This window comes from Oryctolagus cuniculus, chromosome 11, assembly GCF_964237555.1.
Source record: "Oryctolagus cuniculus chromosome 11, mOryCun1.1, whole genome shotgun sequence".
NCBI classification, from domain to species: Eukaryota; Metazoa; Chordata; class Mammalia; order Lagomorpha; family Leporidae; genus Oryctolagus; species Oryctolagus cuniculus.
The window spans coordinates 122,998,736-123,017,264 of NC_091442.1; the positions used below are offsets into that span (position 1 = coordinate 122,998,736).

At 60.7% G+C, this 18,529-nt stretch overlaps 1 protein-coding gene across 8 annotated transcripts in view; it reads right to left on the reverse strand.

Moving 5' to 3' along the window:
• Positions 1-4,830: 4,830 nt before the first annotated feature.
• Positions 4,831-18,529, reverse strand: part of TTLL8 (tubulin tyrosine ligase like 8) — a 32,390-nt gene continuing 18,691 nt past the window's right edge. For 7 of the 8 annotated variants that reach the window (XM_051839223.2, XM_051839222.2, XM_051839220.2 and 4 more), the window contains 3 exons: positions 17,855-18,290; positions 16,871-17,339; positions 4,831-5,047 (listed from right to left, as the gene is read on the reverse strand). In XM_051839223.2, coding sequence (XP_051695183.2) covers positions 4,890-5,047; positions 16,871-17,339; positions 17,855-18,290 — 1,063 coding nt within the window. In that variant the 3' untranslated portion in view covers positions 4,831-4,889. The remainder of the gene's footprint in view (positions 5,048-16,870; positions 17,340-17,854; positions 18,291-18,529) is intronic. The other variant, XM_051839224.2, reaches the window with a different exon arrangement.

Genomic DNA, 18,529 nt, shown 5'->3' on the forward strand with positions numbered 1-18,529 from the left:
AGGGGCCAGGGCCCAGGGGCCAGGGGCCAGGGACGGCCGAGGCGAACTCGGGCTGCAGCTGGCTGAAGTTTTAGTAAAAACAACCAGAAGTCCTCTTGGGCTCACGTTCCGCAGCACTGTAAACGTTCCTGCGGGAAGCAAATGGAGCTCTAATAAAATCAGGAAATATTTTTAAAATGGGGTCGCCGCGGGGCCACGGAAAACCGCCGGCCCCCAGCCCCTGCCCCCAGCTGCCGCCCTGGGCCCACTTGCGGGACCTCAGTAAGTGCCCTGAGCCAAGGGCCGGCGGCCTCAGCCCGGCCCCCGCTGCTCCCTCCTGGCCCCCAGCTGTCTTCGCAGGTCCTTGTTTTGGGGCTGCCTCGGGTAAGTGGGCTCTCGGGGCCGGGTGCCCGCCTGTGTGGCAGTGTGGTGCCCGTGCCACTGCAGCTTGCTCGCTGCCGCCGGGGGGCCGCATGGGCCTTCTCTCAGGCAGGTGCGCGGGGGCGGGACTGCCGGCTGTGGGAAGGTGTGTCCGTCTTACACACACACTCGGCGATGTGGGGCGGCTCCGGGATTTCCAATCCTGGACGCGTGTTCCTGTCTGCTAACTTGGGCTGCCGTGCGAGGGTGCCGGGGGGCCCCGAGTTCCCGTCGGAATATTCCTAGCATCGCTCCTGGGCCTAAAAGCCGTCTATCCAGTTGGTGAGATGTCTCACCAAATGCTGACTTGGGTTGTCCTCTTTATTTTTAATTTAGTAAAACATTCGTAACATAAACTGATCATTTAATTTTAAGTGTGTTTTTTCTGGCTTTTAATTGTGTTCTTTACATATTGTAAATACTAGTCCTCTGTGCCACGTATATATTTTTTCTTCCAATTTTCATTTCCATTATTTGGGAGGCCGAGAGAGAGAGCGCTCGAGCGAGCGCACTATCTCCCACCTGCTGCTTTGTCCCCCCAAATACCAGCGCAGCAACAGCGTAGCTGCCACGCTGAGGCTGGGAGCTGGAACTCAACCCGGGTCTTCAACGTTGGGGGGAGGGGCCCCAGCACCTGCCGCTTCCTGCGGTGCACTGGCAGGAAGCTGGGTTGGAGGCGGAGCTGGGATTTGATCCCAGGGACTCCGGTACAGGATGCTGCCCCCCCCCCCATTCACCTTCTGTAAAAAGACACCTGGAGGTTGAACAGGTGTAGCCGAGAGGGGACGGGGCAGCCACGGTCACAGCTGCCTGCCGTGAGAACCACGTGAAGGGGCCGCTCCTGTCTGCCGTGGCCGCATCTTCAGCAGACTGCCTGCCACGGCTCCTGCAGTCTTGCCGGTGCTTGCCGGGCACGGACCGGTCCTGCACCGCCGGGCACCCGACGTCTGCTGTTGCCGGTGCTTGCCGGGCACGGACCGGTCCTGCACCGCCGGGCACCCGACGTCTGCTGTTGCCGGTGCTTGCCGGGCACGGACCGGTCCTGCACCGCCGGGCACCCGACGTCTGCTGTTGCTGGTGCTTGCTGGGTATGGACCTGGCTCTGCATCGCCAGGCACCCGACGTCTGCTGTTGCCGATGCTTGCCGGGTACGGACCTGGCTCTGCATCGCCGGGCACCCGACGTCTGCTGTTGCCGGTACTTGCCGGGTACGGACCGGTCCTGGATCGCCGGGCACCCGACGTCTGTGCTGTTGGATCCAGCGGGGTCCACGAGCTCTCCCCACCTCCTCTGCGTCGGGGCTGGGCCTTCGCCTCGTCCTGCACTGCCCGCTCCTTCTGAAAACCCCGTCTGGGGGTCTGCGTCTTGTGTGTGGAGCGCGTGGGGTGCAGGGAATCAGGGCGTCCACCCTCTGGCGCACACCGGGGGCCGCCTGCCACGCTTCTCTGTGAGGCCGGCAGGTGTCCCTGTAGGTCCAGCAGCTCGAGGCCCCTCCTCCCTGGTCTTCTCAGCCTAACGAGGCCTCCCCCACACAAGGGTGGGCCTGGGTCCCGGTTTGTCTGGGCCTGTCCTGGTGTCGCAGCGAGGATTCTGACCCAGGAGAGTGCTCTGGGTGCTCCCAGCGCTGGGGGCCCAGGGTCCGTGGGTGCTGACACACTCGTGGGTGACTGTGTGTGGCACACAGACCTCCAGGGCTCACCACAGGCAAACACGGGTCAGTGGGAACCAGGGTCAGTGACCTTACCGCCTCCCGCGGGGCGGGGCTTCTGAGCAGGTGCGGCTTGAGGTGGGGCAAGTGGCTCCCAGGCTGGTGCAGTGGCCCCAGGGTCCTGGCTGGAGGGGAGGCCAGCGGCTCCCAGGCCGGCGCAGTGGCCCCAGGGTCCTGGCTGGAGGGGAGGCCAGCGGCTCCCAGGCCGGCGCAGTGGCCCCAGGGTCCTGGCTGGAGGCGGGGCCAGCGGCTCCCAGGCCGGCGCAGTGGCCCCAGGGTCCTGGCTGGAGGCGGGGCCAGCGGCTCCCAGGCCGGCGCAGTGGCCCCAGGGTCCTGGCTGGAGGCGGGGCCAGCGGCTCCCAGGCCAGCGCAGTGGCCCCAGGGTCCTGGCTGGAGGGGAGGCCAGCGGCTCCCAGGCCGGCGCAGTGGCCCCAGGGTCCTGGCTGGAGGTGGGGCGATGCTCCCCCTGGAAACTGGGCACTGAGTCCCAGCGGCCTCTCCCCTTCCCATCCCAGTGGGCAGCTGGGGTCCGAGCGTGGCCTTGAACAGGGGTGCATGGTCACCGTGGGACACCAAAGCCTGCTATGGGCCCTGCCCACCCCCAGCTGGGTCCCAAGGCTCCCCCTGGCCTCGGCAGGCTCAGACCCCCACCCCACCTCTGGGATGTCAGGTCCACTGTGGTGGGGGAGGGCTGTGTGGCCAGGCATGGTCTGGCCTTGTCCCTGGTGGCTGTCACTGCTCCCCCAGGCACGCCTAGGTCCTAATGTCCCCCCGCCGAAGGGGCCACCCTGGCCGCCAGACTCTGACCCAGAGCTCCATCCTCAGAAGAGGGGCAGTCAGGTGGACAGGTGTTTGCCAGGTGGGCACAGCCCAGAGGCCCTGAGCAGGGACAGCCTGGGTGGGCTGCAGATGGTGGCCATGTGTGCCCTCTGCAGGGTTGGGGGCTGGGGGCTGGGGAGGTAGAGCACGGGCCTCAGGCCAGTGCACTTAGCAAAGCACTCTGGTTTCTCTCTCTCTCTCTAATTATTTGAAAGGCAGAGAAAGTGAGAGAGACAGAGGTCTTCTATCCATTGGTTCACTCCCCAAATAGCCGCAATGGCCGGAGCTGGGCTGATCAGGATCCAGGAGCTTCTCCAGGTCTCCCACGCAGGTGCAGGGCCAGGCGCTTGGGCCATCTTCCACTGCTTTCCCAGGTCACAGCAGGGAGCTGGGTCGGAAGTGGAGCAGCTGGGACTCGAACTGCATTTGGATGTGGGACACCAGCTTCCCAAGCGGCCTTAACCTGCTGAGCCTCCTCATGACATACAGTGGGGGTGTGAGGGCCCCGACTGGGCACAGGGGCCCCCCAGGGACGACTCCAACCTGCGGGGAGCTGGAGGGGCTGTGAGAGGAGAGGACGTGGGCCTCATGGAGCAGACCCAGGCCTGGGGAGACGGGTTCTAGTGCCGGGGAGGGGACGTGGCAGGGACACCCGGCCGGCATCGCCCCCACCCAGGTGCCACAGCCCACTCCCTGGCTTCCCACCCACCTGGCCAGAGCCTCCACCTTGGCCCAGCCTGGGCTGAGCCCTGGGAGACTTGACACGTCTGTGGTCACCGCTGGGCGCTGGGCACTGGGCAAGCCTTCCCCAGCTATGTGTGCCTGGGCCCCGGCATTTGGAGGGAAAAACCCAGTGCCAGTCAAACCCTGTGTGTGGCCAACAGCAGCTGTTCCGTCTGGAGCCCAGGATGGCCGCCAGGGCAGGCTCCCGCTCCCGCCAGCAGGGCCTGTGAGGGTCTCTCTCGTACCCATGGGCAGGGCCCAGAGGAGACCGAGAGAGGCAGACACCCGGTGGGCCATCACACTGGAGCCCCTCACCGTGCCCCCCCAAGTCAGGCTCACCACTAGGTGGCCTTGTGCCATGCCATAGGGGCTGCAGGGCGGGGACCTCAGGACGGGGGCAGGTGTGGAGCCCCTCCCCTCCCCCTTACACCTGAGGCCCCAGGGGCTCCTGTGCAGCCCCCAAGCGCTGGGGCCCTGGGCCCGCAGTACCGGTTTTCTGTGCTGTGATGGCCACGCACTCGGTGGTCTGCCGGGAGCTCATGGTCTGCAGTCCAGAGCCTGCGAGGGCCTCGTGTGGTGGGCAGGACAGGCGTGCCCGGGAGAGCCGCTCCTGTGACGGCCCGGAACCCAGGAGCCCTTCCGGGGCGGGGACCATTCGGGCCCATAAAGTCCTCAGCTCACAGGTCAGCCTGCTCGGCTTTATTGAACTTCAAGTCCCCCTGCGGTTGTCTCGCCCCAGGGGCTGGACACGCCCCACCCCGCACCCCTGAACTCCCCCATGAGGGCTCTGCCCACAGCCAGCTGCACACTGCTGCACTGGGGCCCAAGTCAGGCCACGCAGGCCCTCCGGGTGTCCACAGCGGATGCCGGCTGGTCTTCCTGTGCTGTGCGGTCCTGGTGGCCCCCAGAGGCCTCGGGACTCTCCCCACACCTGCGTCTCCCTGGAGGACCTGCGTGGCCCAGAGGACCGCTGACCACCACAGGGCAGGGCCCAACCCAGGTGGACGCCCCCTTGGGAGCCATCACTCAGCACCAGCGGACCCGGTGCATTTAACAAACGGGCGGGGCGGCCTCCAGGGAGGGCACCGGGTTGTGGGCCGCGCGGCCACAGGGGCAGCGGGGCAGGCGCGGGCGGGGGCGGGGGCGGGGCTCCGCAGGAAACACCACAGTGACAGGCACACGACGTTGCAATAGCTTTGTATACACGGTCCCGCAGCTGCGCGCAGGCGTCCCAGCGGCCTCACAGCGTCCACGGCCCGTCCCGCCCGCCGCCCAGCGGCACGAAGGTGGCGCCCTGCAGCACGGAGGCGCAGAAGGAGCGGCAGCGCTTGCATGGCCGCGCGGGCGGCAGGGGGCCCTGGCACACTAGGCATGGCGCTCGCAGGTCGCTCGGCGGCCCTGGGGAGAGAGAGGGGCCTGAGCGAAGGCTGCGCCGCCCGCCCAGGCCACGCCCTCCCATGCCCGAGGCCCCGCCCCCAGCCCCCTCCCGCCCCCCGCCGCCGCGGGTCGCCCGTGAGCCCACAGCCCAGACCTGAAGCCACGTCTCGGCCCCGCCCTGCGCCCAGGGGTCTTCCCCGGCCGCGCCCTCCCCGGCGCGAGGCCCGTCCACAGAGGGCCACGCCCCGATCACGCCCCGCTGCCGGCCACGCCCACAGAGGCCCGCTCCCCGACCGCGCCCCGCGCAGGCCCCGCCCTGGCCTCCGCCCCAGCCCTGCCCCAGGCCGCCCACCTCTCCCGCGTGGGCCGCCCCTGGCCTACCCCAGCTCACAGAAAAACCTGGCCTGGGGCGCGGCCGCGGACCCTTTGTCCGTCCACCCAGGACACGCCCACCGCCCTAGACCCCGCCCACCCCAGGGTGGGCGCTTTGACCCGACAACCAGCGGCCGCTGAGCACGGAGGAGTGCGGCGCCCCGCGTGGGCGCCGGCCCAGTCCCGGCTGCTCCGCTTCCCGTCCGGCTCTCGGCCATAGCCCGGGAAAGCAGGGAAGACGGCCCAAGGCCTTGGGACCCTGCACCCGCCTGGGAGACCCCAAAGAAGCTCCTGGCTCCTGGCCCGGGATGGGCCCGGCTCCAGCCGTCGCGGCCACTCGCGGGGTGAACCGGCGGATGGAAGACCTCTCTCTTCCCCTCCCCCTCCCCTTCAAATAAGTAAAACAGATGAAGCATGGAGAAAGGCGTCCTCCACTTGACACGGGTGGAAAACCCACAGCTCTGACAGCTCTCAGAATGAAAAACAAAACCCCCAGGAAATCAACACGGGAAGCCCGCAAGTCTCAGGAGGGCCGTCGCATGTTTGAGTGTGCAGCCTGGGAAACCCATCTGCCCGCGCGGCCGGGGACACTGACCACGGCTCCCGGAGCCGCAACCCGGCTCAGTATCCCCCCACCAGGCTCCCATATGCCTCCCAACACGGCTCACGGAGCCCCAGCACAGCTTATGGGACCTCAACACGGCTCATGGAACCCCAACACTGCTCAGTATGCCCCCGACATGGCTCACGGAACCCCCGAACATGGCTCACAGAACCCCAACACACGGAACCCCAACACGGCTCAGGGGACCCTCAGGAGATCCCCAACATGGCTCCCAACCCCTACTGGGGACTGGGGGTGGGGCGGGGCAGGGCGGGGCTGGCTGCAGGAGGCAGGCCCTACGGGAGCCGCGCCCATCCCTGCCGCCCTCTGGCTGGGGCTGTGGTCACCCACGTGAAGCTGCTCCCTGACAGAGACTCCAGTCTGCAGGTGGCAGGAGCCCGGACGCGGCACCAGCTTGGCACCAGCCGGTCCTGCCACTGGGACGAGGCCTCCTCCACCTTCCCCTTGCAGTTGAGAGACCCCTGCACCCTGGAGGGAGTGTGGCCAGGGGTCGTGGGCAGAGCAGCGGTGTGCAGAAGCCTCTACGTGCCGGCACGGTTGGTCCACCCACTCGCACATCTGCCTTCTGCCATGTGACAGGATTCACGGGAGCCACAGGCCCCACAGAGGAGACAGGAGTGAGCCGGAGCCCACAGGTGGAGCCAGCTCAGCCCTCCCCAGGGGCCCCCAGCACAGACGGACGACAGGAGCAGAGTATGGTGACAGCGTCGTCACTGTGGACCCCAGGCTCGGGCAGGTGTGATGTGGGGGGAGACAGGGTGCAGTGGCTGTGGGATGAGCAGAGATTTCTAACAGAGGACAGGACGTGCAGCTCGTATATTGCAATCAGCAGTGGCTGTGCGTCTGTGCTCAGAGAGGCGGGTGGATCACGGAACGGGGAGGCCCCTGGGATACACACACCGCCGAGGCCCGGCTCCCACCTACGTGAGGAGCTCCTCCCACAGCAGGCCAACAGAAGGCGTGTGCACATGAGATGCAGACTGAAGCGCTACCGTGACTCCACCACGTAGCACCGCAGGAGTGGGCGACTCCGGCTCACGGAGTTGCCGCTGCGCCTCTGCCAGGCTCAGCCGTGTCCCGGCAGCTCTATCCCTAACCGCCTGAGCCGGGAGCTGCGTCCAAAGCGCTTACTAACAGTAGTGGGAATAAAAACCTGTGGCCAGGCATCGACTGGCGCCATCGGCCCCGCTGTCCAGCCCTGCGGCTGGGAACAGGCCCCAAGGAAATGCAGCCTGCGCGGGGTTCTTGGAAGGACAAAGCAGCGTCTTCGGCACTGCACAGCACCTGCACACTCACGGAGGGCTCTGCAACACCGGGGCCGATTCCGTCTCAAACGGGACCATTAGCATCAGGCGTTACACGCGGTGCCTGGCTCTCTGTGGGACGCGGCCAGCAACAAGACGTGGCGTGCGAGTGAGGCAACATCCTAACGGAGGAGTTAAAACTTCTGTACGTGATAGAAGTTTTTACACAAAAGACTAAAAAAAAAATACAAATTGTTATGGGTAATGAGTTTTAGAGGTTCATAGAAAAATTAATGTAGAAATGTCATTTGCATTCTTTCCGCCAACAGAGATGGTGGCATGAGCGACACCACAATTCCAACTACATAAGGGACTCTAATAAACCACGCATGTGGTCTCATCAGGGAGAGGGGTGACACCTAAACGAGGCTACATCGTGTTCATGGGTAGGAAGACATCGTCTCACTCACTTGTCAATTGGTTCCAAATTGAATAAACTTAACCAAGGACGTTAAAGATCTCTTCGATGAGAATTACAAAATCTTAAAGAAAGAAATAGAAGAAGAAACAAAAAATGGAAAAATCTTCCATGCTCATGGATTGGAAGAATCAACATCATCAAAATGTCCATTCTCCCAAAAGCAATTTATAGATTCAACGCAATTCCAATCAGGATACCAAAGAGATTCTTCTCAGATCTAGAAAAAATGATGCTGAAATTCATATGGAGACACAGGAGACCTCGAATAGCTAAAGCAATCTTGTACAACAAAAACAAAACTGGAGGCATCTCAATACCAGATTTCAGGACATACTACAGGGCAGTTGTAATCAAAACAGCATGGTACTGGTACAGAAACAGATGGATAGACCAATGGAACAGAATTGAAACACCAGAAATCAACCCAAACATCTACAGCCAACTTATATTTGATCAAGGATCCAAAACCAATTCCTGGAGCAAGGACAGTCTATTCAATAAATGGTGCTGGGAAAATTGGATTTCCACGTGCAGAAGCATGAAGCAAGACCCCTACCTTACACCTTACACAAAAATCCACTCAACATGGATTAAAGACCTAAATCTACGACCGGACACCATCAAGTTATTAGAGAACATTGGAGAAACCCTTCAAGATATTGGCACAGGCAAAGAGTTTCTGGAAAAGACCCGGGAGGCACAGGCAGTCAAAGCCAAAATCAACTATTGGGATTGCATCAAATTGAGAAGTTTCTGTACTGCAAAAGAAACAGTCAGGAGAGTGAAGAGACAACCGACAGAATGGGAAAAAATATTTGCAAACTATGCAACAAATAAAGGGTTAATAACCAGAATCTACAAAGAGATCAAGAAACTCCACAAAAACAAAACAAACAACCCACTTAAGAGATGGGCCAAGGACCTCAATAGACATTTTTCAAAAGAGGAAATCCAAATGGCCAATAGGCACATGAAAAAATGTTCAAGGTCACTAGCAATCAGGGAAATGCAAATCAAAACCACAATGAGGTTTCACCTCACCCCGGTTAGAATGGCTCACATACAGAAATCTACCAACAACAGATGCTGGCGAGGATGTGGGGAAAAAGGGACACTAACCCACTGTTGGTGGGAATGCAAACTGGTCAAGCCACTATGGAAGTCAGTCTGGAGATTCCTCAGAAACCTGAATATAACCCTACCATTCGACCCAGCCATCCCACTCCTTGGAATTTACCCAAAGGAGTTTAAATTGGCAAACAAAAAAGCGGTCTGCACCCTAATGTTTATCGCAGCACAATTCACAATAGCCAAGACCTGGAACCAACCTACATGCCCATCAACGGTAGACTGGATAATGAAATTATGGGATATGTATTCTTTAGAATACTATACCGCAGTAAGAAACAACGAAATCCAGTCATTTGCAACAAAATGGAGGAATCTGGAACACATCATGCTGAGTGAAGTAAGCCAGTCCCAAAGGGACAAATACCGTATGTTCTCCCTGATCGGTGACAACTGACTGAACACCAAAAAGGAAACCTCCTGAAGTGAAATGGACACTATGAGAAATGGTGACTTGATCAGCATAGTCCTGACTGTTAATGAACAACTCAATACATTATCCCTCTTAGTATCTTTTTTGTCTGTTCTACTTAATATGACTGGTTTAATTCTGTAATTATCACACAGTTATTCTTAAGTGTTAAAAATTAACTGAAATGTGATCCTTGTTAAACATAAGAGTGGGAATAAGAGAGGGAAGAGATGTATAATTTGGGACATGCTCAAGCTGACTTGCTCCAAATGGTAGAGTTAGAAACATACCAGGGGATTCCAATTCAATCCCATCAAGGTGGCATGTACCAATGCCATCTCACTATTCCAAGTGATCAGTTTCAGTTCACAATTGATCATAATGAAAGGACTAAGAGTCAAAGGGAGCACATAAACAAGTCTAGTACCTGCTAACACTAACCGATAGAATAAATAAAGGGGAGAGTGATCCAACATGGGAAGCGAGATACTCAGCAGACTCATAGAATGGCAGATGTCCTAAATAGCACTCTGGCCTCAGAATCAGCCCTAAAGCCATTCGGATCTGGCTGAAAAGCCCATGAGAGTATTTCAGGCATGGAAAGCCAAGACACTCTGGCAAAAAGATCTCTGTGAGTGAGATCCCAGTGGAAAGAACAGGTCTTCAAAGAAGGAGGTACCTTTCTCTGAAGGGAGGAGAGAACCTCCACTTTGACTATGACCTTGTCTAAACAAGATAAGAGTCGGAGAACTCAGAGGGCTTCCATAGCGTTGGAAACTCATGACTGGAGCATAGGGAGATTACTGATGCCATAGACAGGAGTGTCAATTTGTAAAGTCAACAACAGGAGTCACTGTGCACTTACTCCTCATGTAGGATCTCTGTCCTTAGTGTGCTGTACATTGAGATTTAATGCTATAACGAGTACTCAAACAGTATATTTCACTTTGTGTTTCTATGGGGGTGCAAACTATTGAAATCTTTACTTAATGCATTCTAAACTGATCTTCTGTAAAAAAAAAAAAAAGAAAGAAAGAAAAAAGAAATTATCAATTCCCAACTTGACTCTCATTGGGATTAAACATGACAATAGGTCTGATCTGATTTCATCATCATTTAAAAAATCATCTATCATTTTTCACTTTATGTTTCTGTGTGGGAGCAAACTGTTGAAATCTTTACTTAATGTATACTAAGCTGATCTTCTGTATATTAAGATAATCGAAAATGAATCTTGATGTGAATGGAAGGGGAGAGGGAGTGGGAAAGGGGAGGGTTGCGGGTGGGAGGGACGTTATTGGGGGGAAGCCATTGTAATCCATAAGTCGTACTTTGGAAATTTATATTCATTAAATAAAAGTTAAAAAAAATAAAAAATAAAAATAATAATAAAATAGAAAACTGGGTGGGCTCAAATAATAAAATGAGTCCATGTTCCATAAAGAAACATACCTTCAAAAAAAAAAATTGGTTCCAAATTGATCTATGGATAACAAACTTATTTTCATCTGACTTGAAAGGCAGAGAGACAGACAGCGAGAAGTCTTCCATTCCCTGGCTCTCTCCTCCGTGCCTGCAACAGCCAGGGCTGGGCCAGGCTGCAGCCAGGAGCGCGGGACACCTCCGGGGTCCCCCAGGCGGGCGGCAGGGGCCCAAGCTCCTGAGTCATCGCTGCTGCTTCCCGGGTGCTCACCAGCAGGGAGCTGAGTCGGAAATGGAGAAACCAGGGCTCCTGCCAGGCACCGATACGGGGTGCCGGCGTCCCACGTGGCAGCTCAGCCGCTGCGCCATACACTGGCCCGAGATCTGTGGAGTTCATGGCTTTTTGTGGCACCGGATGCGACAATTCTGACATTTATGTAGCAGGAAATGAAAACAAGGACAACTCTCCCAGCAGCTGTGACGATGCGGTGCCGAGGACTGCGGCCTGGCATCCAGATTCCAGCCGAGCAGGGGAGCGGGGGAGCGGAAGCCAGGCTGCCGACCAGGAGCACTCGTGGGCAGAGGGCCACCGCCCGGGGAGGAAGGAAGGAGTTCTCAGTAGACGAAAAGTCCGCGGCTTCCAGGAATAAAGGCAAAATAAACTCCAGATGGACTGAAACTCAGAGATGAATATAGAGAAATAATCTCTAAAATTTTGGGATATAGAAAGATTCTTTAAGACAAAAATAGAATTGTTTAAAATAAAAAGATTGGAGGGCTGGCGCTGTGGAGTAGCGGGTAAAGCTGTCATCTGCAGTGCCAGCATCCCATAAGGGCGCCGGTTTGAGTCCTGGCTGCTCCTCTTCCGATCCAGCTCTCTGCTGCGGCCTGGGAAAGCAGCAGCAGATGTCCCAAGTGCTTGGGCCCCTGCACCTGCACGGGAGACCTGGAAGAAGCTCCTGGCTCTTGGCTCCTGATCGACTGGCGCAGCTCCGGCCATTCCAGCCAATTGGGTGTGAACCAGTGGATAGAAGACCTCTCTCCCTGCCTCCCTCCCTCCCCGTCTCTCTCTCTCTCTCTGCCTTTCCTTCTCTCTGTGTAACTCTGACTTTCAAATAAATAAATAAATAAATAAATCTTTAAAAAAAAATTGGTCACTTGACCATACTCAAGTTGAGGTTTTTGTTTTGTTTTGAACAAAAGATACCTTTAGGGCTGGCGCTGTGGCATAGTAGGCTAAGTCTTCACCTGCGACATCAGCATCCCATGTGGGCGCCGGTTCGAGTCCCGGCTGCTCCTCTTCAGATCCAGCTCTCTGCTGTGGCCTGGGAAAGCAGTGGAAGATGGCCCAAGCTCTTGGGCCCCTGCATCCACGTGGGAGACCTGGAAGAAGCTCCTGGCTCCTGGCTTTGACCTGGCCTAACCCTGGCCAATAAGGCCATTTGGGGAGTGAACCAGAGGAGGCAAGACCTCTCTCTCTCTCTCTCTCTCTGTTTCTAACTCTGCCTTTCAAATAAAATTAACAAATCTTTTTAAAAAAGAGCAAAGACAGCCAGAGTTCAAAAACATATTTTGCAGACCACATAAAAATGCAATAAGAGATTAAAGGGACAGCAAAGGTCTGGTGCACCTGGGACAAGGAGGTTGTGGGGCAAGGCCTGTGTGGGGTCCCGGTTTGCAGTGGTAGGGGCTATGGGAGGGTCCTCATTTGAGGGACAGGGGCCATGTGGGGTCCTGGTTTGCAGGGACAGGGGCCGTGTGGGGTCCTGGTTGCAGAGGCAGGGGCTGTGTGGGGTCCTGGTTTGCAGGGGCAGGGGCGGGGGCCGTGGGTGGTCCTGGTTTGCAGGGACAGTGACAGGGGCTGTGTGGGGTCCTGGTTTGCAGTGACAGTGACAGGGTCCGTGTGGGGTCCTGGTTTGCAGGGGCAGGGGCCACAGGGGCAGGGTCCGTGGGGGGTCCTGGTTTGCAGGGACAGTGACAGGGGCCGTGGGCGGTCCTGGTTTGCAGGGACAGTGACAGGGTCCGTGGGGGTCCTGGTTTGCAGGGACAGTGACAGGGTCCGTGTGGGGTCCTGGTTTGCAGGGGCAGGGACAGGGGCCGTGTGGGGTCCTGGTTTGCAGGGACAGTGACAGGGGCTGTGTGGGGTCCTGGTTTGCAGGGACAGTGACAGGGGCCGTGGGCAGTCCTGGTTTGCAGTGACAGGGTCTGTGGGGGGTCCTGGTTTGCAGGGACAGTGACAGGGGCTGTGGGGGTCCTGGTTTGCAGGGGCAGGGACGGGGGCCGTGTGGGGTCCTGGTTTGCAGGGGCAGGGACAGGGTCCGTGGGGGTCCTGGTTTGCAGGGACAGTGACAGGGTCCGTGGGGGTCCTGGTTTGCAGGGGCAGGGACGGGGGCCGTGTGGGGTCCTGGTTTGCAGGGACAGTGACAGGGTCCGTGGGGGTCCTGGTTTGCAGGGACAGTGACAGGGTCCGTGTGGGGTCCTGGTTTGCAGGGGCAGGGACAGGGGCCGTGTGGGGTCCTGGTTTGCAGGGGCAGGGACAGGGGCCGTGGGGGGGTCCTGGTTTGCAGGGGCAGGGACAGGGGCCGTGGGGGGTCCTGGTTTGCAGGGACAGTGACAGGGTCCGTGTGGGGTCCTGGTTTGCAGGGACAGTGACAGGGGCCATGGGCGGTCCTGGTTTGCAGGGGCAGGGACAGGGGCCGTGTGGGGTCCTGGTTTGCAGGGACAGGGGCCGTGTGGGGTCCTGGTTTGCAGGGGCAGGGACAGGGGCCGTGGGGGGTCCTGGTTTGCAGGGGCAGGGACAGGGGCCGTGTGGGGTCCTGGTTTGCAGGGGCAGGGGCTGGGGCCATGTGGGGTCCTGGTTTGCAGGGTCTCATGAAAACCACCACAGAGGGACAAGCAAGGGGAGCGTATGTGAACCAGGAGTGCTCACCGGAGCGTGCACACCTGCGTCCAGAGGCTGAGCGTGCCTGTGAATGAATCGATGCCGGCCGCGGGTGTTGCAGTGAAATAAGAAACGAGAGGGAGGTTCCGTGTTCGCAAGACAGAGAAATTCCATCAGGTGACACACTGCGTTTGTGAAAAACCCAAACGCATCTTCAGATTGGTGGACAGAAGCTGCTTCTGCAAGCCAGATGCAGCCTGCAGATTCCGTGCAGTTTTGACAAAAAGATACCACGCGAGACAGTCACGAGGAAACCACACAAGGGCGTCGGCAGAGAGCTGCCCTGTCCACAGATGGGAAGTGTGTGTGGCAGAGAAGCCCGTCCACACAGGAACCCACGGCCTCCCACACGGGAACCCACGGCCTCCCACACAGGAACCCGCGGCCTCCCACATGGGAACTCACGTACTCTGACACGAGAACCCACGGCCTCCTCCCACACGGGAACCCACGTTCTCTGACACGAGAACCCACGGCCTCCTCCCACACGGGAACCCGCGGTCTCCCACATGGGAACTCATGTTCTCTGACACAGGAACCCACGGCCTCCCACACGGGAACCCACGGCTGCCTCCCACATGGGAACTCACAGCCTCCCACACGGGAACCCATGGCCTCCCACACGGGAACCCACGTTCTCTGACACGGGAACCCACGGCCTCCCACACGGGAACCCACTTTCTCTGACACGGGAACCCACGGCCTCCCACATGGGAACCCACGTTCTCTGACACGAGAACCCACGGCCTCCTTCCACACGGGAACCCACGGCCTCCCACACGGGAACCCACATTCTCTGACACGAGAACCCACGGCCTCCTCCCACACGGGAACCCACGGCCTCCCACACGGGAACCCACGTTCTCTGACACGAGAACCCACGGCCTCCTCCCACACGGGAACCCACGGCCTCCCACACGGGAACCCACATTCTCTGACACGAGAACCCACGGCCTCCTCCCACACGGGAACCCACATTCTCTGACACGGGAACCCATGGCCTCCTACCACACGGGAACTCACGGCCTCCCACACGGAAACTCACAGCCTCCCACATGGGAACCCACATTCTCCCACACTGACTGGACGGTTACACCGGCCCTCCAGGGCTGCCACCGTGGGCCCCCGGCAGACCAGCAGGCCAGGGCGGCTCGCCTGGAGCCCAGGCACAGACCTATGCGCGCATGCAAGGGGACCATGGGTTCCCCGCACGAGAGAGCAGGCTCTAGGAGACCTGGACACCGAAGCTTCAGGACACAGAGAGGCCACTTCATGGGGTGTGGGGGAGTGGGGGTGTGGGAGCGTGCAGGTCTGGGGGAGTGGGGGTGTGGGAGCGTGCAGGTCTGGGGGAGTGGGGGTGTGGGGGTGTGCAGGTCTGGGGGAGTGGGGGTGTGGGGGAGTGGGAATGTGGGGGTATGTGAGTGTGCAGGTCTGGGGGAGTGGGGAGTGGGAATGTGGGGGTGTGTGAATGTGTGGGGGTCTGGGGGAGTGGGGGAGTGGGGGTGTGTGAATGTGCGGGTCTGGGGGAGTGGGGGTATGTGAGTGTGCGGGTCTGGGGGGTGGAGATGTGGGGGAGTGGGGGTCTGGGGGAGTGGGAGGTGTGGGAATGTGCGGGTCTGGGGGAGTGGGGGTGTGGGGAGTGGGAATGTGGGGGTATATGAATGTGTGGGTCTGGGGGGTGGGGATGTGGGGGTGTGTGAATGTGCGGGTCTGGGGTCTGGGGTGGGGGTGTGTGAACGTGCGGGTCTGGGGTCTGGGGGGGGGGTCCTCCCAGCCAGCCGCAGAGCCAGCACCAGGAGAAAGGCCAGCCCCAGAGGTCTTGATGTGATGGAGGTGGCTGTGGTGTCTGCAACGCCAGTCAGCTGCGCAGGGAGCCCACGACAGAAAAGGGGGGACTGGGGAGTCGCCAGGGCATGGGCAGCGCAGGCCAGCTCCACGTGCTCCCCGAGAGGCGCCTGGGGTGCGGGCACACGGTCGGGCCTCAGCCCCACTCACAGCGGCTCCCCCGGATTCGTGCTACCCATGTGGGGGCAGGGTCCTGCAGGGTCACCCTGGGGGAGTATGGCGCTGACCACGATGTGTCCTTTGAAGGAAGACGCAAGCTGGGCGCGGGCATTTGCGTCACCTCTGGCCCGAGTTCCGGTTCCGGTTCCAGTGTCAGCTCCTGCTGAGGTGCGCCCTGGGAGGCAGCGGCAATGGCTCAGGTGCCTGGCCCTGCCACCCACGGGGAGACCCGGATGGAGCTCCTGGCGCCCAGCTTCGGCCTGGCTCAGACATTTTGGCAGTGAAGCAGCAGATGGAAACTCTGTGTGTCTCTGTCTCTGCCTTTCAGAGAAGAGGCAACGTGACCACAGAGACACAGCAGGAAAAGCCGCACAGAGACTCGGGGTGGACTGTTGCCAGCACCCGCCCCAGGGTGGTCACAGGAGGCTAGACAGGGCAGGACGGACCCCCACCCCCACCCCGAGGTCCTGCTGACACCCTGGTTGTGACTCGTGGCCCCAGCAGCCCACGCCCCCAGCCCACTGCAGTTCACGCCCAGCAGGGGCCTGCGCAGCCTGTGCAGGGCCCCGGGGCTGCTTCTCCACACAGAGGCCTGTGCAGGGCCCCGGGGCTGCTTCTCCACACAGAGGCCTGTGCAGGGGCTTGGGCTGCAGCCCCCGGGCACTGTTGGCGCCCTCCAGGAGCAATGGGAGTGAGTGGTCCTCCTGCTCGGAGCCCCTGGGGCAACCCATGCCTTTGTGCAAACATTGAGCTCTTGCTGCATGCCAGGCTTTGTCCCAGAGAGGCAGGCGCCCAGGAGGCGGCAGCAGCAGGTGCCTGAGTGTCTGGGGCACATGCACCTGCTCTGGCCTGGGTCTTTTTGTCACACACTCTGAAGGCCGCACCAGGGGATGCCCTGGGCACAGACACAGCGTGGCCACCCCACCCCTGTGTCCACACACTGACTGCGAGCGCCCAGCCGCTGCTGCCCTCTCATCTGTCCACGAACCCCAGATCCACGCCACACCGAGAAGTCCCAAGACGAAGATGTTGCCCACCCACTGCCCACCAGGCAGTCTGCAAGACCCCCATGCCATGCCCAGGACCAGTGCCCACTGCCGCCAATCTCACACCCAAATTCAGGCTGAGGCTCCAGGCCAGGTCCCTCCCTCCCGGAGCCTGGGGCGAGTGGGCGCCCCTCCATGCACAAGGGGGGCGGAGGGGCGCCGGGGTTACCTGTCACTCTGGGTGACGGACACAGAGCGCCCTCCGTGCTGTCCCCACTCTGGAGGGCGGGCGCCAGGGGCTGCCTGTCACACAGGTTTGGATCCTCGTGGCTGGTGGGCGGGGCCTCAGTGAGCGTGCTCCTGGGGGCCTTGCTGTCCTCGGGACGACAGCGACAGGCGGGAAGCTCTGTCTCGGCCGGGGCCTTGGTGGAGCCGGCCTTCCGGCAGCCCCTCTTCAGGGGCCCTGGCTGTGCCAAGCGGGAAAGTACCTTTTCCTCCTTCAGCCTGGGGCCCCGCTGCACCGCCAGCCGCGGGGGACCCCGAGCCGGGCCGGGCAGGGCCGAGGAGCTCCGTGGGTGGGAGAGTGGAGCCGAGAAGTTGAAGCTGGCTATGGGCAGTGTCTGCTTCCTGGGCTTGCGCACGCTGACCCCCTGCACGCACAGGTCGGATCCACCAAAGGGCGGCAGCTCCACCGCAGGCTGGGGGGAGGGGCAGGTTGAGGGGGCCGGCAGGGAAGGGCCCAGTCCCTGGGCCGGGTCCTGCAGGGGCCCGGCTGGGTTCACACCCGGGGATGCTGAGGCCACTCAGTCACCCACGGGGCCCCATCTTCAGGGAGAGCCCAGTGAGACCCGACAACATGGGACTCGACCCAGGGGTGGGGGTCCACAGGCAAAGCCCCTGCCAGGCTCGCCGTCCAGAGTCTCCAAAGCAGAAAGGGCCCTGGAGGACCCCGAGGAGGGCCCAGGGGGCCTCCCACCTGCTGGCCACATAGGCCCGTCCTGGACGTGGGAAGGCTGGACCCCAAGGCCACTGGGGTTGGGTGGCCAGGGCCGCCCAGGCGCCCCAGGCTCAGGGCAGGGAGGGCGGAGCGGCTTCTCTGAGCACAGCCAGGACCAGCTCTGCCCGGCCCTGGCCGCAGGGTGGGCAGCTGTGGCTCTGTCCTCCCCGTGGGTGTCCTGGGGTGGGGCGGGGCGGGGCGGGGCGGGCGGCCCACCTGCTTCCACAGGAGCTCGAAGTTGCCGGTGTCACAGTTGCGGTCCAGCTTGCGGTCCACCACCACCTTGATGGTGTCCTCCTGCACCTGGGCGCACAGCTGGGCCGTGACGGGCGTGGACGGGTGCATGGAGGGGCTGGAGTTGATCTCAATGAGCCAGGGCTTGAAGTCGCTGCCCAGGATGAAGTCGGCGCCGTAGAGCTCGAAGCTGTTCTTGCGCGCCTCCACGCGGTCCTGGGCCAGCCTCACGGCGTGGCTGATGGCCCTCTTCATGGACGGGTAGATGACGCTGCCCCACACGGCCCCGCGGCCCTTCCTCTGCAGGTACTCCTGGAACCTGGAGCTCGTCCACGTGTTGTGGCCGGGCAGCAGGGGGCTGCGCCCGCTGTCATTCTGCAGGTTCCTCTGGATGGAGTTGTTGCACAGGTGGGCAGCACTGCCAGGCGAGGAGGCCATGAGGCCGGGCGGACTCCGCCCCAAGGGCCTCCCACCCTGGTGCAGGGCAGCCACAGCCCCGGCGCAGCCTGCATCTCCCAAGCCTCGGTTCCATCTGGACGAGGCCCCCGGGCAGAGCTGAGCCGGTGAGACCAGGTGGAAAAGTTCCCCTGCCCAAAGCCCCAGCCAACGGACCCGCGCTGTTGCCTTGTTCCACCCAGGACGGGGGAGGCTCAAGCG